This window comes from Tubulanus polymorphus, chromosome 9, assembly GCF_964204645.1.
Source record: "Tubulanus polymorphus chromosome 9, tnTubPoly1.2, whole genome shotgun sequence".
Classification (NCBI taxonomy): domain Eukaryota; kingdom Metazoa; phylum Nemertea; class Palaeonemertea; order Tubulaniformes; family Tubulanidae; genus Tubulanus; species Tubulanus polymorphus.
The window spans coordinates 6,338,157-6,361,514 of NC_134033.1; the positions used below are offsets into that span (position 1 = coordinate 6,338,157).

Here is a 23,358-nt window from a genome sequence, read left to right on the forward strand (position 1 = left end):
ACATTTACAAATAGACACACACACACACAAAAATGTATACATATAAATACATAAAGTTATACCTTGGAGTTTATTCCAAGGTTATACATACATCATATGAGCGTAAGTAAGTACCATTTGAGAAGGTCATTGCACCTTATACATGATTATCATTATTATTATTTTCATGAATAAACTGTAACGATTAATAATGAGAAAGTAAATGGTTTTTTGTTCGATTGTTGAAACTTTCAATAGAAGGGGAGTTTTTAATTGAATCATTCATAATATTCCAAATATTTGGACCGTTGACTTTTATTGAGAAACCTTTTAGATTTGATTTGAATGAGTCAGGGCGGATGTTGTTGCTGTTTCTAGTGTTGTATCCAACGTCACTCGTCTTAAAAAAATTATTGAACATCTCAGGTAACTTGTTATTGACATATAGATACATGAATTGTCCAATTTGAAAATTGTTTATATCTGCCAATTTAAGAATTTTTGCAGACTTAAATAATGGTGAGGTATGGGCTCTAAAATCGGTTTTAAAGATAATGCGGACCGCTTTCTTCTGGAGAAGTTCCAGCTTTCTTAAGTTTGAAGGATAAGTATTACCCCATACAATATTACAATAGGTGAGATGGCAATAAATGAAAGAATAATACAACTGCAGTAAAGTTGTTTTTGACAAAATTCCATAAAGTCTACCCATTATACCGATGAACCGTGATAGTTTAGTACAGATGCTATTAATGCGTGACTTCCAAGTAAGCTGGTCGTCAACTTGAACGCCTAGAAATTTTGTTGTCGAGACTTGTGATATAGACATATTGTTGATTTTGATAGAAATTGAGTGTTTATGTTTAGCACGACTGAAAAACATGAAATGAGTCTTTTTCAAATTCAATGAAAGCCTGTTTGCCCGAAACCAGATATTCAGTTTGTGTAGTTCTGTATTTACTATTATAGTTAACTCATTAATATTGATATGAGAAGTGAATACATTAGCATCATCAGCAAACATGATAAGATTAAAAATGCTTGATGCGTTTGCAAGGTCATTTATATATAATAAGAAAAGGATCGGCCCCAAAATAGATCCTTGAGGCACTCCACAGAATACAGGATAGCTAGTGCTAGTAGTCTCTTTAAAAAGAACAGTCTGAAAACGGTTTGAAAGATAGTTTCTAAACCAGAGTAATGGCGTACCTCTGATGCCATAATGGCAAAGTTTAGACAATAGAATTTCATGATTCACTGTATCAAATGCACGCGAAAGGTCTAAAAATATTCCTATAGTTGATTTGCCATTGTCTAAGTTATTGATAATTTTATCTATGATAACAGTAATAGCCATGTTGGTGGAATGGTCTTTTCTAAATCCAAATTGACATGGAGATAGTATTTTATACTTGTCCAAAAAACTTATAACTCTTTTGTAAACTACTTTTTCTAAGATCTTGGAAATACATGGGAGTATTGATATTGGTCTGTAGTTTGAAAAATGTGAAACATCTCCAGATTTGAACAAAGGTAATATCTTAGATATTTTGAAGGATTCAGGTACTTGTCCATTAATCAAACTTAGATTTAAAATATGAGCTAACGGCCGAGATATAGCGTCAATTACTCTCTTAAGGATCTTTTGATTGATACCATCATGACCAGTGTTATTACTATTTTTAAATTTTGAAACAATATTTTCAATTTCCAAAGAATCTGTGGGAGAGAAAAAGATATTATTTTGTTGTGGCGGACCCAGAAAAGAAAAAAATGTTTTGTTAGTAGGTAAAATATCATTGGCTAGATTTGGACCCGCTTGTGCAAAACACTTATTAAATTCATTGGCTATACTAACATTATTTTTGTACATAACACCATTCTGTTCAAAAACATCAGGATATTTAGAATTTGATGATTTTCTATTAATTAGGTCATTAATTATTTTCCAGGTTTCCTTGGGATCTCTCGCATTGTTTAACATAGAGTTATAGTGAAGCGTTTTAGCCTTTTTGATACAAGTATTAAAAACGTTTCTATATCTATTGTAGATATCTCTATCAGTTTGAAGTTTACTAGACAGGTATCTTCTATAAAGAGAATCCTTCTTTTTCAAAGAAATCAATAAACCGTTAGAAAACCATCCGTGTTTCTTGTCCCTATATATCGAAAACTTTCTATTGATTATAGGGAAACATTCCGTGTAGTATTTATAGAATACATCATAAAAAGAGTTATAGGCAACATTAGCATCATGAATATTAAACACATGAGTCCAATCATGTGCAATTAGCTTTCGTTTAAATCGAGCGATATCATGATCTGACATTTTTCGATAACTAACTGTCCTAGTTGATGTATGGTTGACTTTGATTTCCGGCATAATTGCAAAAATTGGAAAGTGGTCAGATATATCATAGATCAGAATCCCTGAAATTGCATCGAAACTAGAATAACAGTTTGAATATATATTGTCAATAAGAGTAGAAGATCTGTCGGTTACTCGTGTTGACTTATCTATTAAATTCGTAAAACCAGTTGAAAGCATATTAAAAATAAAATCTCCAGTCGGTTTATGAGAGTCGGCGTTGAAAAGATTTATATTGAAATCGCCCAAAATGAAGCACTTACGCCCTGTTCTAGTTAAGTTTTCTAAGAGTGGTAGAAAATCAGTATTAAAGTTATTGACACTTGCATCAGGCGGTCGATAGATAGTGCCAACAATATGTTTTGACATATTATGTGGTAATTGGATTTCTATATATAAACTTTCGAATGTGTCATTTACACATGTAAAATCATCCAGTATCCTAAATTTAATGGTGTTGTGGACAAACATCGCTATTCCACCACCACGTGTATCCTGTCTACTTATGAAAATCGACTCATAATCAGGCAAATTATACATTGACTTGTTGTCATGTTGAAGTTTAGTCCACGTTTCAGTAAAAGCTAAGATCCCAAAATTGAAACAGAGGGAGTGTAAATATAATTGCAAATTCTCAAAATTCTTATTAAAACTCCTTATATTTAGATGAAACAAGGAGAAGTTTGATAATCCAAACTTTGATAATTGCGTTAAATCCTTATAATATTTACTACTTGAACCTACGATAAACTCAGGATGTGCATGACTGGCCATCTGCTAGTGGAATTGAAGCGTGATAGTAATACTTCGACGGCACTCACCGTTACATAATAAATTTCGCTCATTATGAACATAGTACGCATATGTATACACAAAAAAATCAATGAAAGCAAAGAAAAATTGACGATGTAGAAAACATGTGATCACAGCACATACTATTAGCAATAAACCATACCGAGTAACTAAAGCCATGAGCATATGAAAGGATTAGCTCCTCCTAAATAATTTTAAGATGCTAAATAATAATTGTTATCAAGGAATTATGATTTGACAGGATTATTCAAACTAGGATACACGATTCAATATCTCATCAAAATCTGCATAGCCACTAAGATGGTGCTTCATGTTGTTAATGATGGCCATAATTTTACCGTCATTCGACCATGATGCTGAAACCGCTTGATGTTTGTTCAGGTACTTCAGGAATTGAGCTCTGCCGCGGGTTAAATCCTCAGAGATACTAGTTTTGGATCCTTTTAATTTTCTACGCTGCTTGATAACTAGCTCTTTGTCGGTATGACGCACAAATTTGACGATCATTTGTCTCGGAACACGCGGGTCTCTAGATGGTTTTCCTATTCGATGCGCTCGGTCGATGCCACACGGATTGATATCAATGTTCAGGGAGTCTTTGAAAAATTTCGTACATTTTTTTTATGTGTTGAAAATACTATTCAATTTACAAGCAGTTCGTTCATGCAACGAGTTCTTTTTCAAAATGTTTTTGTAGAATTGTTAATGTTTAAAAGAGTAATTTTGATTATTCTACCGATCTACAATTTTTGAGATATAAACGTGGGTAAAGCCGAACTTGTTATTCGAGTTACTACTACGAGTACTAATGGCTCGATGCTTATCAAAACTGCGGAAATGGATTTTGATGAGATAAAAAGTTGAATGCCACCACAGAAATTTTAAAAACATTGGCCTGCTCTTATCGCGGCCCATTTAGACGAAACCTCCAGCGTCGAGAACTACATTCGGATATAACAGGCACGTTTGGATTTGTTAAGCCATTCACCAGGTATTGTTTCCATTCTGTAAACTTGTGATAGAAAAGCGACGATCTTACCGAGATCAGGAATGAATGTTTAAGATTTCCAGTAGCATCGACTCTATGTCAATGCGTGTAGTCATCATCTATGTTGCTTGAAAAGTACAGTAGAATGTAAAGTTTGTGACCAATACAGATTTACCGAGATAGAACCAAAATATTGAGCCACGAATATATGTAGTAGACTAATGTCGCTTACTCGGGTACAGTTGAGAATGGAAATATTCTTCCTCAAGTTGGGTTGAAATACGAAGGACAAAGTAAGAGTAAGATTTCGAGAAATACGTATACTATTTATCGGTAAAGTTAAGGTTGGTAAAAGTCTAACCAGAGTTGGGGTTGAATATAATTTGAGTACAGTGTATCTGTCACTGTTGGTGTCATATACCGAATAAGAGTTCGAATAAGAATTACTGTATAGACTCCTTCGTTCACAGGATTTACGTAAAGCTGACTTTGCCTCGTAAAATTCAACACTGATATGAACTCAGATGTTTCAGAAATACAGTCGATTCATTTAATTGTGGCTTGCTATAAACTTCTACCCTGGGCACCTCGATCCAAATATTGAGCGAGAGGTTTAGGAAAACAGTATAGGCAGAGACAAGGCAAGTTTGGACCGATCAGTCTGGGTTTGAATCGTATTGTAGTCGTGGAACTGAACCACAGCCAGACACTCTGGCTTGCTTCAATGAAGCATTTAGAGGAAATACCTTTTTCAATCAGATCACATATTATCTACTTGCAAAATTAGATTTTCTTTACCTAATTTCTTGATTATTCCAGATAGATTCAGCATGCGTTGTCACTTCATCCGCTGGGCCCTCGTGCTTGCTTCAATTCTTGCAGTAGGAAATTGCTCACCTGTGGTCAGAGGTGAAATTCGTCTGGGATCTATCTCAGTTTCGTCGTATGATTGCTTCAGTTTCTTTCTTTCGATATCTAAATTTAATATGATTCTATCACACTTCCATCTTCAGATTCGTCGCAAGATGAATTAACGCCTGCAGAAATGGTAGAGCTGTTTGAAATGGTATATACCTTAATTCCTTATTTTGATAGAAGCCTACATCCATCCATAAATCACCCTGACATCGCATCACTTCAAGTCATGGTGTTATATAGGGATAGATTATTACTTAGAAGCCCCCTATGACATCACCAATTACCGTGCAATACATCCTGTCTGCCTCCATAAAATCCCCTAAACATCACAACTTTCAACGCTGCTTTAGATGATAAATGGTGATATAAATGAATGGATTATTCGAGAAGGAACTTATGTTCAATTATTTGAACCACAAAAATGCCAGATTAAGCAAAGAAAATTCAGGAACCAGTTAAGAACCACATTGAATTTATTTATTTCGTTTAAGTTTCAATGTGCCATTATATGTATTACCAATCAAATAACGGCATTTATACGTAAGTAGAAGGCAGTCACCTCGTAACGCTACTACATTTGATTCAATGAATGTCTTTTTGAACTTTTATACTATTCAGGGTAAATCCGATCCTGCTATACAGGGTTACGTATGGAGTGCCGTTAGAAATGCCCTCAAAGTCGGGGTAAGCATTCTTCCTATACTTTCTAATTTCAATTTAGCCAGACTGTGCAGTGACTCTGAATACAGTTCCACAGTCGTGCAGGTTTCATGAAAATCTGAATCCAGTTTTACAGTTCTGTGTGGATTTGATATGACTCCTGGATCCAGTCCCATTTATGTGCGGGTTCAACCCAAGTCCGACAATCTGCAGTTTTGCAATTGGTTTTGATTACTCTTGATCTGGGGTAATTTACTAATTGCAAGTTGATTCTTATTTTGCAGGTAAGCAGATTCGGTAGCACCGCCATTGGTGCGGCTGGAGCCCTGGCCGGTAAAGACGCGTACGAATTTGCCAAAAATAAACTCACCGAATCGTTGGAAAGCTACCTGAAGAAACTCCAATGATCATTCGTGACAAGAAGAATAACCTAGATAAATCGTAAGTTAAAGAAACTTCCGTAGAAAAAAACAATTTGGAGACTTGGGTAGCAGCCATAATTTATGAAAAGTTCCATTGTCAAAACCTTCAAAATCCATTTGCGTGGTCGAGCAATAGGCAAAATCTATATTTGCTGGTCTGTATTTCATATTCCACGAACGTTAGTGCGTATCGAGCATCTGCCAAGTATTTTTTACAGTATTTTTGCATGGATAAATGAACCAACAAAGGATAGATGTGGCTGTAAGTTTATAAAACTTATACAATCTTATTTTCATGTCATACTGTCGGTTGATCTATAATGAAATATCTATTTCATCTGGTTTAGCACAATCAAGCAAAAACTCATTTCGACTGCTAATCGAGTTATTTTTGGTACCGTATGAATTTCTTTCATAAGAAATCAATATCAAAATCTTTATTTTTTTCATGATTCTGTATTACGAGAGTGCCTCATAGCGACAGACGCTAAGTAGCATTCCAGAGGTTCAAGCGATGAAGACAAAATTTGGTAAAGGGCTAGGGAGACCTCCAAAACGAAAGGCTTCATCTGATATAGAATTGCCGACAAAATAAGAAGCGAAAACACAGGCTGGGTTGGTACATAACAGATTTTGTGCTGATGAATACGCGTGCTCGTACTTGTAAAACATTAGATTTTTGCATTCAGATTATAATGAACACTGCAGAAGATGAGTATTCTATTGGATATCACCTGAAAACATTGCAGATAGAGAGCTGCAAGCTTAATCCAAATATGGATCCTGTCAATGAAAAAATGCCTCGCACGGTGAAAGTTCGCTGTGATAAATTAGCCGATAAAAACTGCGGATGAACAGATTTTCCCGTGATTGCGGAGACCAAAATAGCGGTGTTGTCATATCGCGGTATCACGGAATCGCGAAATTTTCCCAAAAAAAACATGGAATTTCTTCATTTTCACTATAAATAGTAACTGGGGTTAATTTTTCCACTAGGATATCCTTTGTCGGAGAAGGGAAAACGAACGAAATCTACGTACGCAATGCATTCTCGTGAAACAGCGCTATCAGCAGTGAATCGTATTGATTAGTCTTACGGTATAAGACATACAACGTATAATACGATGTTATACAGCAACCTTCAAAATCCATTTGCGTGGTCGAGCAATAGGCAAAATCTATATTTGCTGGTCTGTATTTCATATTCCACGAACGTTAGTGCGTATCGAGCATCTGCCAAGTATTTTTGACAGTATTTTTGCATGGATAAATGAACCAACTACAATGAACGTGTTCCCAGTATAACCATAGGTCTGGAATGGATATCATCAACGAGTCAACAAACTGCAAGGAATATTACGCTACGGACCTCTTGTATTCTCAAATTCAAAACAGCATGTAAAAATTCGATTACCAACCTATCACGATGAAGGTCATCCAGCGCAGCTTTGATAACACACGCTCCTTTGAATTTGCTACCGATCTGTTAGATCTGTTCGTGTCTTGGTTGAATGACCACTGTGAATACTTCGAATGATTTGGATTTGGTTTCCATAGATAATTGTCTGTCTGATGAAATAAAAACCCACAATATAACCAAAAATAAACTACACATTAGATCAGTTTTTGAAAATGGCCCGTAGAATTGGATCGAAACTTCAAATTCACTAGTTCCTTTCTATTATAATGTGGGTTTTTACTTCATGATTTGGGTTTATCTTTCGCTGGAGAACTATACTCGTCAAAGAGCGATTCATTTTGGGCACCCGTTCAACAGTTCTCGGTTTAACAATTTTATTTTCAATGTTTTAACTCGAGTTTTAAATCACTTTTCTTATGTTTTATATAGAGTTAAATCATAACCGTGGAATAGGGTTCAAATATATACATGTTTCAACTTTCATTTATCCGCTTATCACGAACCTCTGATGGAGAACAAATAACATTTACCGATATGGAAATATTAGTTTTATCATCTGCTGTTGGCCTATTTTCCATTAATATTTATACAATACTCGGCGCAGGTGCCGTTTATAATCGAAATTACGTTTATGTATTATTCTGCGGGACTTGATAATGATCATCATTTTCAATTTCAGACTGCAGAGCCACCGGCGCCGCCGCAAGTAACCCATCCATAAATCCATTGTCTAATAGCTCGGCGATCGAATAAATTTTTTTTTGTATAAACTGCTACGACCAGTTCGTTGTTATTTGAGTGGAATAGGGACCTGCAAATTTTGTTCAGTTTAAAACATTCGATGAAGCGCTCTTTCTGTCCGTATTGTAACGATAGTGTAAAATCTCATGAGAAAGAAACATGAGCCCGCAATGTTTCCTTAAGCAATTATTCGAATGTTAAAAAAATTCTAGTTTAACTTTGTGTCACATCTCGTGTGATAATTAGTCTCTTTGTTCTGGATTGTATGTATCTCATAATTTTGTTGTAACTCAAGTATTCTTGTATGTGATTAGGATAAAGTCGAAACGTCGTATTGATTGTTAGCTCTAGGAAACATTTCGTAATCATTCTCCTTTTTTCTTTTTTGATATTTATTGTTCGATTTTCATTGGTTGTTAGGCTACCGTATTTTGTTGTTCGATTTTTATTGGTTTGCAGGCTACCGTGAGACCCTAATTCTTATAGACCCTACACTCAGTGTGTCTGTGTGTGTCTGAGTTTCAGCTACTTAGCATCGTTAATAGTTAGTCGATCTTGATGAAACTTAGGTACAATGTTTTAAAGGCCCAGTGTGCGATCTAGCGGCAGAACTAAGCACTGCAATCTCTGTTTTTGAGCGAAATGACCACCTAGAAGAAGACTTCATAATCAGAGAACGGGGTTGAAATTCAAAAATTTGGCTTTTGGCCCTAGATACAGCATATTTAAAATGCAATGGGAATTAACTTGAGGTAATTTCGGAGTTCGAGTTCGAGACTGAGCCCGAGAACCGTTGTCGCTTATGGCTCGTTTGAAAAAAATCGGTCGTTTCCATTTGAAAATAAATTGCGCATTACGCCGTACAAAATCGCGAAAAGCATATGTACGTATTTACTTAAAACATGTTCTTTGCTTTGCTTACGGGTGATATCATGGAAATGAGCGTTATTCCCAGATTTTAAAAGCATCTGCTGCGTACGTAGTTAATATATACGGCACGGATAAAGCATTGTTTACTCTCACTGGAATTTTCACTTTATCGACTCAATTTCACTGTAGTTATCACGGTAATTAAGGTAAGTTTTACAGCTGTGACACTTACGCAGTAATTCCCACGCTGCACTTTACTCGCAGATTTTGTGAAATCACTGGTGATGATGCAACGATATCACGGCTTTAATGCACGTATAGCTGCTCGGCGCCGATGGTGGTGATATGAAAACCTTGCATAAAAAGTCGCCTAAACCAGATCTTGATCTGAAGTCGTCATGGACTTGCAATTTGCAGTTGAATAACTTGTTATGATGAATAATGAATTACAATAATTATAATGACGAATTACATTCAAAGAAGGTTATACGTGGTTACATTAAATTGCATTGATATACATTTTTCTAGCTAGCATTTCGTAACCTATGTAACCTATTGTAACACCATCATTTTCTTCGTCGAAATGTTCATGTTATAACAGTCCTAGTATGATGTACATTTAATTTGGAAATTGGTCCTACGATAGAACAATTGGTATATCGGTCAACCTTGGAAGTGGGTAGTAGGATGCAGCGTCAGATTTCACTACAGGGCCATTCCACTCACGTGTTAGAAACTACCAAAGCCAAACTAATTCAACCCCCAACTAGGGGCTTGCCGCATCAGACTGGGGATGGGGAGAGAATCCCACAATGATAATAAAAAGTCCGAAAATGAAACTTCGAGTAGTTTATTTCAACGTTTCGACTATATCCTAATAGTCATCTTCAGGAATAATGAGATACTACAGAAATTATGAGATATATATACAATCCAGAGACAAAGAGACTAATTCAAGTAATCAGAGATGATACAAACTAAAGGAAAATTAACGTAGAAACAGTTACACGCTAAAATGGATTAAAGGGAAGCAAACTAAGGGGTAATTATAAACAACAATAGTGAGTATAAATATAAATGAAACTTAAAGTCACTAGTAAAAAGAAAGACAAACTAGGGGGCACTTAAATTAAAACAAAGGTGAATACAAGTTAAGTCAGAGACGAAATTGATGAGAGAACAAATAACAAATAATCAAAGGGGAAATCAAGTGTTGAGTTTAACCAGTTTACAGAGGAATTTTGATATAAGTTTATTATGGGGTGAAAAACCGTTGTTAAGGTTTACAACGTTGTTCGAATTTTCAATAATTAATGCAGATTCCAAAATATGTCTTCTAGTTTTATCGCTGCAAGGGTAAATTAATTCAGCATTAGCAAAATCAAAATTGTGTGACGTCTGAAAAACATGACTAGCAACTCCGCTTTCAGGTTTAAAGTTTTTTACATCTAATTTATGCTCTTTTATGCGTTGATTAAGATTCCGACCTGTTTCTCAGACTGGGGAAGATAATTAATAACACGAACCGGAACCAACATTTTAATAATCTTCCGACTATGTCCTTAATTCGATTTCCGATTTCAAAATCAAACCGCTGATTTGCTCCTGGCAGGGTTGGTAATTTAGTAATTTGGTAACAGGGGTGGTTTATTTGCAAGTTACATAAATTTTCAATCAAATAAAATCGAAATAAGAGGGAACCTATTTCATTGTCAACGACTCCAAGTATACTCTTCAACTGTGGAACTAGGTCCCTGGTTTTTGTAATAACTGCAGATAAGCTCATATCCACTTATATCACACTAATGATGCCTTATCAACGCCAGTATCGGGTCTAATTCACCGTCATAGGAATGCGCATAAAAATTATCGCTTGGTGGTTAATGATCGCATCAGCGATTTCCCGTGTTTAGTCACCTGACCAATTTCCACAGTCATGGGTTCCACAATCTTGGTGGTCGAAATATGATCAGTTCCAATCAGCCGTACAACGAGTATAGAAAACCCTGGTTCTGAACGTATGTATCAGAGGGCATTGTTCGTAGGCATACGGTCAGGCTTTGTAAGTGAATATTGAGCTAGTGGGTGAACAAACTAATTCTCCGTGAACAACGAAACCCTCGTCAATAAAAGTACCGGTAATAATATGAATTGTCGAATCAATTATTCAAATATAAATAATAGGAATAACGTTATATTATCATATAGTTTGCCCATTCCGCGACAGAGACTATAAATAACGAAACGCGACAGAAACTCGTTGTTAACTGTATATCGGAATACATACAATCTTAAACCCAAAGAACCAGAGCTACTGTCAACGATTACTTTTCAGGTTTTGGATATTTCTTAAGATTTGCTTATTGTATCGTCTGCGATAAAACAGACGAAAAGGTCAGCAACATTTTCGGACATCAATTCATTTTGCAGCGGACGAAATGAAAAATGCCTTTTGATGTCTCGTATCGAAATACATGTTTTTGATTTACGCGGACACGGATTACTGCGAGTGATTTGTTGACTAAGGACTATGAGAATAAAAAGTGATGAACAGCGGATGCTTTTAACTACAACTCAGAACTAGTGGCGATGATCTACGCGATGATCTAAGATTCTTACACTCGGAGAAGATACACGTACATTACAATGGAACTTTGAACACGTGGACCGAAATGTGTTAGTATTTCGGCGTACAACATGAAGACTTCATGAAAAAACATTGGAAACTGTATGTATTTCTATGAAGTTTATTGTGTTGTCAAGTTGTTCGCTGCTCCGGCAATGTACCAGCTTCTGGATGTACCAATCGAACGTGTTCTAAAGGTACCAGTCATACACTATTTTCTAAAGGTCAGTCAAAAAGTGGATTCTGAAGGTACTACTCAAAGACTTCATTCTTAAGGCACTTGTGGCAGTGACCTGTAAAACACTAGATTCCGAAGGTACCGGTACCTGTGACGGTACAGTGTGGTGGTAGGCTACCACTTGCGTAGAGATCTGTAAGGAAAATAATTTCGAAAAATACGTAGCAATGGAAATAAATTGCTAACCATTCCAGACAAAATGAAAGAAATAATTAGAATAGAAATTGATTAAATTTAATAAATTGATTAAATTTACGTTATATTTTCCACTTCCCGTGCGCAGAAAAGTGCGAGGTGAATATTAAAAGATACGAAGCACCGCTCGATTTTGAATGATTAAAAACTCCGTAACATCTTAAATATGCAGAAGTTATCGAGATATCTGATATTCACGCTGGTTTTTGTGGTAACGCTGATGGACTTCACGCTTACCCGCGGCCTTGACACAACGGTGGTCGTGAATTTGAATGTGACATCTAAGCTATCGACGAAAAAACAAAAACTTGTCGACGAAACTGGATTAAAGCCACTCTCTTGCCGAAAGTGTGAGTTTAAGCATCAAAATTCACTTACTACCTTCATTACAGGTTCCATACAGTTCAGAGTTGAAAACGAACCAAATTCATTTCGAAGGGCTAGCGTTAATTTAACTAACAAATTGTGGATCTCAAAGGTCCAAGGGTCCAAATAAGTGAACTTTCTGAAATGCTCTGATAAATGGTCCACCGTTACGCTTAACATCTTTTTATTTTTGTGGAAGAATAGTAAACTACATTATTTTCAAAAATACTCTAGTGTGGATCTTCAAACTCGTTATAAAGCAAACAAACGATTCAACTAAGAAATTTTCCATAGAGACAATATGTGCAAAACACCAACGAGGCAAACAATTTTGATTTCAATGATGCTATTCCTTTCCAAATTTAAAACCGTTTGAATCGTTGCCGAATTGTAATTTTCAAATTTCTAGATGATTCCTTCTCCTTCTCTACTCTCTGTAGTTCCATATTATACTAGAATGTTTATTTGTTTTGCTTCCTGTGAATTTAAGATATGTGTTTCGCCGAGGCATTCGACGACGAAGAATATGGAAGTGGCTCTTGGCCAGATGTAGAATTGTGGCAGGAAGTGAGGATACCCTGTCCGCTAGGCGGCACTACTAATTCGAGTATGGTAACGCGTCAGTGCGTCGTAGATGATGAACAGGGAACCATCTGGGGTAGAATGAAGTTTGTCAATTGTCGGAGAACTCCCTTAGCTTATCGGATAAGCGATATACTGGCAGATTTAGCTATCGTAAGTGTCACTTTGAATGCCGTAATGTACAGATAATTCCCGAGTTGCGAGTATTCTGCGTCGCAATGCATTCGGTATTACGGTATCGCCCGTGCAAATATCCAACCTATCTATCCTCTCTGCGTAGAATGATATCTGAGCCACACTGGGCAACAGTATAATTGACGTAGGTAACTATCGTAACTTTCTTGACAATTCTCAGGGGCGGATCCAAGATTTTCAAAGGAGATGGTCTGCTTGTCATCCCCGTCAAAGAAAACAAAATAGTCTCTTTTTTCATGCATTCTTGGCGCTTTTCGGCACTGCTTGATTATCTCATACATGTTTAAAATGTAGCATTCGAAACCTGAAAATCGATGAAATATACGAAATTTCCATAAGGGTGAAAGATGCTCCAGCACCCAAAGCATCCCCTGGACCCACGCCTGATTCTGTAACAGAATTCCTCATGGGCATAAGTACGGACTAGGCGTAGAGTCAAAGATAGTCCTCGCCTATCAGAGGATGGTGATTGATCATCTAGTATCAGAATAGATTACTCTGGTTACTCGTCGGTAGAAATAGGTAACGATACAACGGACATCCTCTGGGCGAACTTTACCTGTAGAAAGTGGTCGAACAATAGTCGCTATCATTGGGGGAGCAATTGATAATCCGGTTGACTGTCTATTCAATACGGTGACGGAATTTCCACACACGTTTCTAACTTTGTACCATATCATGTGTCCTCGAGTTAGAATATTCTTTTTAGTCAAGAGCTACACCGATGAATCGTTCAGCTGAGGTTCTGAGTCGAGCTATTACCGAGGTGTGGTCCATCTGCACGACGTGTGGTATAACGCCGTTCATATCGCATTCGATCGATAAGATTTTGACGCGCGTGGGTTTCAACACGAAGTTCAAGGTCACCGAGTTGTCCGACGGCGAAAAACTGACCGAAATAGTAAGCATGCTGCTCGAATCCCCGACCGAAACGTTGGCTTACAAAATTGACCCCGCCATCCACACATTTGCCAGGTAAAAATAACGAAGAAGGATTTTCCAAAATAAGTTTAATCAATTTGCAACTTACACAGAAAACCAGGATTTCTGTGCGGTTATCGATTGTACCGATCCGGAATTCGGGATATTCTTCTCAGAAGAAGATTTCTGCCATCGTCACGGAGATGGCCGAAATAGCAAATAAAAAGATAGTTACATTCCATTTCTTGTAGAGTACGATAGAACGATCGAAAGACCTCCCTGTATTTCTTGCCCTGCTGATTTTCCTTTGATTTTGATTATTGCTAGATATTCAGCTATTTTCCCAAAAATTTATATTGTATACACTGTTCATACTATATTCGTGACGAGGTAAAATACACAAATTGAACTAATGCTGCGATAATGATGAGAGACGTTATAGGCCAATGTGAACAAAAAACTATCACAGCTTCAAAAGATTCCCCGTAAACCACTGAGGATTATTTCGAAAAACTTTCTATTTCGCTGATTCTCAAAACGATATCTCGGCAAACTCAGTGATACAGTCCAAAAGCTACGAGCAAGGCCTACCTCGTAAACAATTAAGAATTGGTAACATTATTCTCCGATTTGGTTAAAGCAAACTGAGTGTTTAAGAAGACCCCAACGTGTCTTGAAAAGGTTTAAGCTTTAAACGGTTAAATTTTGATTGTTTTCCATATTGGAAAACATAAAGTTACTAATATCCTTTAAACCAAAAATTTTAAAAAGTTATACCTTTTTCACAAAACTGACCCTGCTCCGCACAGTCAACACTTCTGATGCATTTGTATTTATTGGAACAGAACATCGGACTTTCTGGCTTTTAAATATCCTAAGTTGGTTCAGCTTACTTCTGGTGATGTTATTAATGTTATGGAGTCACAGTTTCTCAGGATTGTTGCGACGAAAAGTAATCGAGGTATAAAATCTATATACGCTAGAGAATTAATAACACATTATCCCTCAAATCTGTGTGACCCTTGAACAAACGCGTTGATGTTCATTCATTTTCAGCTGAAAATACGTCATTATCAGATGAAAAACAGCCGGCGAACATTAAGCCGATGAAAGGCAAAAAGAAAGAGTGGCGAAAAGTTATTTTTGACTCAAATAAGGTAAGCCAGCATGATTACCAGTAAGTAGGATATGAAGTCTTCATTTACTGGTAAGACAGAATATCTGGATTGGGGGTAGGCGAGGATAAATGATATGTGAACAAAAAGAACTAGGGATCAGTTTTACAGAACAGCATTAATGTCGACTCTTAGTTGTTAACTCACTTGAAATGAATTGAGCTCAACCTCAGGTTGAAGTTAATACCATTTCATTAAACTGCGTCCAACTTAACTAACGTAATCTTGATTACGAGTAGGCAGGAATAAGGTCCGTAATATAAGACTCCAATTGCACAAATACAAATAAATTGCATAAATACATTGCTGCTTTCAAATATCTTAGTAAACCGATCTAATTCGGAATATGTGATTTTATTATCGTGAAGTAAATATCTGCATGCAGCTGCGTTCTTTGCGTTGCAGGATCCGGACAGAAGGTTGTATCGACGATTTTGTACTCGTAATGGTCTAGTAGACGAGATCGACCCCGTAACAGGTAAACATTAATACTCGTCCAGTCGGTGGCCCTGCAAATACTTTTGCTTCATAGGCCCGGTGTTTCCACGGAAATAACTTTTTTTTACTCTACCTCAGGGAGCCGCTTCCGTAGTTATGGCTTAGACTTAACTATCAGTCTAAGACCATCTTAGTACTATACCAATCTAACAACTTGAAACTAAGATTAAAGATTACTTAAGATTTAAGATTACTTTTTGACATATCGGTAGGTAATTCTTGACTATGGAACCGGTCCGACCCAATTCAGTCAATAGTTTTAGTCTAACTCTATATAGTTCACCTTTGTATCGTAACTTCTCTGAACCTATAAACTGTGGATCTGGTTCAAATTGCGGTAAGCATTCTATAGCAATGTATGAATTTGTTTGGTTCTTCACGTTAGGATCTAAATGGAACGTCAGTGCTGCCTGTAGGCAAATAGAAGTTTTAAGCGATGGCCGGACTACGTGTATTTGCGATTTTTCCGCATTTTTGCCCCAGCCAGGCACGCATGGACAGGTATTTTGCTCACGACCTATAGCTACGAATTCTAAGATAGTCTACATACTGCACATCCATTTTGTATAATTTCAGGGAGTGAAGATAAGGAATGCCGGCATAACATTTTGGGTAAAGATTCGGATAACTAATTTACACGATTGAAAAGCACCTACGAATGTGGTCGGAATTTATCTTTTCAGCGTTTTCGAAGCATCGCAGAACTGGCACGTGTCCAAATGACCTTGGCCTGTTTTTCGTTCGTATGCTTGCTATGTACCGCCGTCACTCTTTTATCATTCAAGTGAGTCGTCGGTCATTTCGTTCATTGAACAACTTGTCTCTCTAAAATAATAATTGGATTCTTCATTACAATTTTGAATTGAACAGCCAATGAATATAACACCAGTCTATCTGTTTATCACATTAGGTCTGAGCTTCTAGGTAAGCTAACCCTATTGTTTGTACATTTTTAACCTCACGACAGGACGGCCTTTAAATGTTGCCCGCATTTGTGAGCAGCCAGCAGGACTTGCATTACAACAGATCACGCCTTGTACGACTGAGCTACTGAGGCCAAGCTCAGTTTTTGGCAAAATTCCTGATTTTCATATTCTGACCAATAGTTTTCTGGACTCGATTTAAGTTTACCATTAGGTGACATTCTTTTTTCCGTTTACAAAATCAAGAATATAAACATTCAAAAAAGTTGTTCAATTTTAGAAAAATACTAGACACGAAAGTAGATTTTGATCAAACAGAATTCTTGATATCCTAGATGATCGTTGTAACGAGGTTCCATTGTTTAAAGTATATTCCATTGTATAATCAGTTAAAACGAACAGATTTTCTGGTGTCCTTGAGATCGTTGTAGCGAGGTTCCAACTGTAGATGAGTTATAACGAACAAATTTTCTGGTATCCTGAGGTTCCACTGCATATAGAAATATCGGTTATAACAAACAGATATATCGATTATAGCACTGTAACATTTTATATTTCTACCTCACTTTTCATGTAGACGCTACAGACAAGAACGAACTAAATTGATCTTGGTGAATTTGTGTTTCGCGTTGATGTTTTTCTACGTGATTTTCCTGTTCGCCTCGTTTCTTTCTGATGTTCACCTATGCCCGGTGTCGTCTGCGATGCGTCTCTACATCATCCTCGTGTCGCTATCGTGGAATTTCGTCGAGGCTTTCAATATGTACCTGACGCTGGTAAAGGTACTGTCCAAACCGATCACGGCGTTCGTTAGAAAGGCGGCTATATTTGCGTGGGGTAAGTGTACTCGAGACAACGTATAGATTTCAACCTTCACATAGCATAATGAGACCACTTGCTCAATAAATTTGGTTTAAGCAAAGATACATATCAGATATAAGATAAATACTGCGGTCAGAATCAAGATCTGATTTTCGCTTTAATTATTCTCTGTACACTTCTACCAGACCGTAAGTATACGTAGCATTTTTGCGGGTTTCAATGTTCTTAACAATACAAAGGAGATATGGCACGGATCAGAGAAGAATTCTTGACCAAAAACCTGGCGCCACGCATAACAACACCACGGACGCTCAAATATGAAAAACCGACGTGCTTGACGCAAACCGGACGGTCACGGATACAATATATCGAAATACAAATTTTCTGGATTTTTCGTTTTGAACAAAAGAAATTGGTATTGAAAGTCCAACAAAATCTGCTATTTCTATTTGTTTCTATTTTTACTCAGGGGTACCTTTACTGATAGTGTTTATCCCGTTCGCTGTTGATATCAATATTTACCAAGGTGAATGGATCGACTGTCAGTTTTTGTAAGTATTGAAATAATCTTAACCTCTCAAGCACAACACAGACTGTGTAACATTTCAGTCGATTCATCCGCCTGCTGAAACGAAAAACTGCCAAAAGTAACGGGGGCGACTATTTTCTCATTTTAAATGGTGAAATTAAGGCGTTAACGACCTTGAATCAGGATGGAAAGCACTTCGTTACCGAAATATTCAATTGCCACAGTAACAATTGGGTAGCGACCGCAAAAAAACACACGTAACATTAAAAGCGAGATTAGATTGTTAATCCGGATGCGTGCGGGATTGTTTTTTTTTTTAAGAAACGAAAACAGATTACTGCAAGCGGGATGCGCATTTTTATTTCTTTTTTTTCTGACAAACTTTTTTTTACGCGCGCGGAAAATGAAATTTATGAGAAGTAAGCAATTTTTACGTGGCCTAATGGATCTTAAATTAAATTTTCATTAGAATTCAAATACACATTCATACATATTTCCAAATCTAAAGTTAGAACTGCCAGAATTGTGTGGTTTTTCAACACTGAGCTTTTGTACAGTAAAACTTGCCTTACACGGACGACTCCTAACTAACTCGGGAAAAAATAAATATATTTTCCTCTCTCGAACTCGGATTTCGCTTACCCCAGACCGATTTTTCTGGTCTCAGTTTTGCACGGTTGTTTGTAACGATTTGAAAGAGCTGCCTAGAACCTACGGTACAGCTAACAATTACTTTAACGTCATTAAGGGGTATTTTCCGCTTCATTTACGTTTAAAATAGGAAATGATTGGCGTTTTGGAAAGAAATTAAACGCATATCGTATCTCATTATATCGGCTTTAAAACGCCATCATAACGCATGAACAGTGCGTTTCAATAAGCATTTTTACAGTTTCCAGGCACCATTTTTTTTTTTTTTTTACTTAAAACTAATAATGATTATTGAAAACGGTAAAAAGTATTTTAGACTACATATAGATGTCTATTGATCTTAAAAACCTCAAAAAATGTAGATTACAATTTGTAAGAATTACGAACTTTTGAATGGGATGAGCAATAATTCAAGTTGAATTATCGGGAAGACGATATCAATGTTTATGACCTCACCAGAACACATTGTAGCGCTAACTTTATGAATGAGTAATATCATTAACAAGTTAATCGATATCTTTACTTTGTTGCTATTTTAATCCAATCCAGAAATTTAAACGGGGGGAAAATAGGGACAAAAAATCAACAAACCGGACCCAGCGGGTACCCAAAAAATGGCGCCTGGAAACTGTAAAATGGCTTATTGGAACGATAAACGAAAACGCAAGGCGTTCAATACGCAACCGATGCGCAATTTGCGTTAAGTTAATTCTAAACTGTGTCGTAAAGGATGTTGAATATGAAATCAGTAGTTCACTACGTATGTTAATGAATCAGATTATAACTGGTGTCACAGGGGCTTTCGTAAATGCGGCCATCTTTTGTTGAAGTGCACCCTTGACTGTACGATATTGATGAATATGTTAATCAATAGGTGTCGCATGAAGGTGCAGCCGATGGTTTTTCTGTTTGTAATCCCGATGACAGTCATAGTCTGCTGCAACAGTGTCGTATTCATACTCGTGTTGCGAGTTTTATACCAACGAACTAAAACCGGTAAATATATGTTCAAATCAAACAACGATTTCCGAATCAAAGAATTCCGTTGTGTTAATCGGACTACCAGTACGAGAGACCGAAACACCCTGTCTTTCGATTGCGCGAAAAATTATTCTCGTGTGGTTCTGGGGCGGATCAAACAAAATTTGGAAGCTAGGGCTTTAAAAAGGGTGGTATGTATGAATATAATTTTCAAAGAACGTCGGTTGGTTAGCCATTGCAACGAGAAAAATTCATCCGAAAAGTTGCACGAGGTTAAATACCAAGTTTGCCTCTTGTCTTCACGAAAATACTGACCTCGGTGGAAAGGCAGCGTTACGGACACCTCGGCCTAAACGGGGTTTAAATACTTTTGTTTTATAAGAAATGAAAAAGGGATTCTCAAAAAAGATCTATATCATTCTGTTCGAATATCAATTTAACGTCTTAACTTTAATTTTTCAGATAGAAGGGGTCACATGCAGCAGCTTCGCGGGGCCGTGGCTGTAATGGCCCTGCTCGGTATACCGTGGGTGCTCAGCGTTTTCGGGCTCCTGCCTTCCGAGCAAAATGGTTTCATTGATGCTGTGCAACTTTTCTGCCAGGTGGGCTACATACAATAAGCATAAGGCAACTTATTAGGCAACTAATTGCACCTTTTCAGTAAGGTACATTTCCAAATCTTCAATGCGAATTGAAGACTCTGCAGTCGACTGCGGTGTGGTCGAGAATTCCACTTGCACCAAGTTAACCAAGTAGCGGTGTGCAGTAAGGACAATTGACATGACTTAATAATTTTCTCCAATTGAATGCATTATAACTTATCGCAATCTTAAAAATCTGTCTGAGTTCATCTAGAGATACCACTCGTCCAAATTTTGCAAGGGAGGCGAAAAATCTGGATGAACTTTTGAAAAACATGGACTCGATTTTGACAGCTGGTGGCACCGACGTGTTTCTCACTTTTGCGCCACTTTGGTATTTGTTGAATGATTATATTTACACTTCAATATTTCAGATTTGCTTCGTGTTATTTTTGAGTGCTCAAGGTGCGTTCATATTCTTTTTCCATTGTGCGCGTATGCCGGATGTACGCCAAAACTGGGCGCACCTGCTGACGTCAAGTCGCCTTTGCCAATCGTTGCGTGCCACGTCGAATGACTCGCTGTCTACATTGCAGACGGTTTTAGACGGACCGACAAAGTGGAATCAACGACCGGAAAATTCATCTTCTAGAAAGACCAGCCGAGACACTACAGATACGGATTGCGTGCATCTAGAAGAAACGAGCGACCTTGGTGGTGCCGCGGCGCATTTGTCAAACTCAAAACAGCAGCAAGTCGAACATAGCAATGATAATACGATGAATCTGCCCAGAGTTAAAAACGTTGAAATGACTTTGAATTGAAATATTCAATTCTATCCATCGCTAGTAGATTCGAGCTGCCTGGAAGTGATAGATTTGCACACGTACATATTTTATAAACGCATTGTTCATTTCTTAGCTGGGTGATTATTTCCAAATGTAAAAGAGTGTGGTCATCATTTTTGTGATACTCATTTCAAGTAAACTGCTATTGCCACGAAAATTATAAACTGTTTCATTCATGAGTGCCCCAACTAAGTAAAACGTGTGCCCCGTACCCTATTCGTTCGGATGAAGATTGCGAATTATCGTCGCGCGCAAAGCAGCAATTACCTTGACGATGACATGACTATAAAGCCATTTATGATAGATTACCGACTGTAATTAAATATGTATGTTTTTCTCTGCTGTCTCAAAAGGCGAAAGTGCACGAATAAAAGTATACACCTAGCATAAATCTCGAATGCCTTAGTTGCAGCGTCAATAAGAGGGAATTTTCACCGATGGTGCTGTTATTCATTCCCAAGTCTATTTAGTCGATTAACCAATCTTAACGCTATTCTATAATCATTTTAGCACAGTCTTACCTCAATACTATATATGATCATAGTAAGTTAATGGAACAGTGAGAAAAGATGCCCGTATGTAGTCAAATGTCGATAATCCATCATCCACAACTCTCAGTTAAACGCCAAAATCTTAAATTCTCGATCTTATTCAAAATAGGATACCGCGTCACCAGCTAGATCCACGACCAGTTTGCGCGACTAAACAATGATTCATTGGCAATATACACCGTGCCGTGTCCGTTCATGGACGTATAAACTAGGTTATACGTCCATGGTCCGTTCAAACGAGCTATCTTACGTTTTTAACATACAACCTGAAAGTGGATTCACAGCTACTGAATGCATATCAATTTACCATTGTGTGTTTTCGTTATTACTTCATGGTCGGCAATTCATTTCCATGTTTATCATCTATCTAACTGTCTTTGCCCTCGTCAGCCCTTCAAGAGATGCGTATGGCTTTGACGTTTCGTCCGTCTTTCAGCAATACGTTATAGTGAGTGAATTTTGAGTGAATTTGTGAAAACTACATATTTTTTCACTGTGCACGAAATGTACGTTCGCAACTATATAGGCGATTAGTATATGAAAAAATGATTATCTAAAGATTACCGTTACTTTCGGTAATTGACTAATTGGGCAGCGTAGAATAAGCAAAATTTCATCCAAACTGGTGAAATACTACACCTGAGATACCACAGGCAACGTAAATTATTATATCTATATATTTTCCCTGTGCCTAAAGCCGTGCACTCGCCTCCGTTCAATAAGTCCACATAACGCAGGTGATGAAATGTAATCCTTCATTCAAACAGATATGGGAGCCAAGCTGACTGCAATCTTTTTATCTGGATAATGAGTGTCATGTGAGACGGACCCTCGTTAACTTGCACACATCACTTTTTGCTTCAGTTCTGCGGCACCATTCCAGGCGATTTTACACGAGAAGCTACAACGGCAGACAATCATACGAAAGCCCGTGAGAACATGTGTCGTTTTCGGGGCGCCTACACGGTCTCTGGTTCGATCGTCACGATGTTTTCTTGCAGGCAAACGAATATCTGTTCATATCTTTCTTGAATGAAATATATATCGCCTGTTCGGTCAAACTCGTCGCAAAGATGCCGTTCAATGCGACAGTAGCAGCGAAATGGAACCTTCAGTTCGAAAAATACCGACGCTTTACCAACATCGTCTATCCTGTAGTGATGGATATTAGGTATTATTTGGTAACCTACCTCGAACAAATTATCAATCATTTTGCTCTATTTTTCAACCTGTTCACGATTATCGTGTTGTTGAAATGTCGTCGGCGTCACTCTGTTCGCTACACTTTTAGTTATCTGTTCACGCTCGCCGTCTGCGATTTCATTTACATCTGCACTCAACTGTGCCGCCACGCGCCGTATCGCATCATAAACTGGTTCCTGCAAGACTTGGCTCTTTACCCGGGCTGTCGACTCGTAAAACTTAGATTCGGCGGTATGTTCGCCGACGACGAACGTTTCTATTTGCCAAAGGAAAACGCGAATTTCCCGCAGACGA

General features: G+C 37.4%; 2 protein-coding genes across 2 annotated transcripts; both read left to right on the forward strand.

The window, feature by feature from the left end:
* The first annotated feature begins 4,039 nt into the window (after positions 1 to 4,039).
* LOC141911310 (uncharacterized) lies at positions 4,040 to 8,342 on the forward strand. Its single transcript, XM_074802302.1, has 6 exons — positions 4,040 to 4,151; positions 4,968 to 5,057; positions 5,162 to 5,214; positions 5,685 to 5,750; positions 6,011 to 6,167; positions 8,248 to 8,342. Exons 2-5 carry the CDS (start codon positions 4,979 to 4,981, stop codon positions 6,131 to 6,133), a joined length of 321 nt encoding a protein of 106 aa, XP_074658403.1. The 5' UTR covers positions 4,040 to 4,151; positions 4,968 to 4,978; the 3' UTR covers positions 6,134 to 6,167; positions 8,248 to 8,342.
* Positions 8,343 to 11,125: 2,783 nt separating this feature from the next.
* LOC141911288 (uncharacterized) lies at positions 11,126 to 21,690 on the forward strand. The gene is made up of 15 exons (XM_074802285.1): positions 11,126 to 12,029; positions 12,411 to 12,588; positions 13,095 to 13,339; positions 14,091 to 14,356; positions 15,148 to 15,263; positions 15,359 to 15,459; positions 15,883 to 15,955; positions 16,361 to 16,476; positions 16,552 to 16,587; positions 16,659 to 16,759; positions 17,476 to 17,735; positions 18,190 to 18,271; positions 19,775 to 19,896; positions 20,344 to 20,483; positions 20,897 to 21,690. Exons 1-15 carry the CDS (start codon positions 11,910 to 11,912, stop codon positions 21,284 to 21,286), a joined length of 2,346 nt encoding a protein of 781 aa, XP_074658386.1. The 5' UTR covers positions 11,126 to 11,909; the 3' UTR covers positions 21,287 to 21,690.
* Positions 21,691 to 23,358: the final 1,668 nt, after the last annotated feature.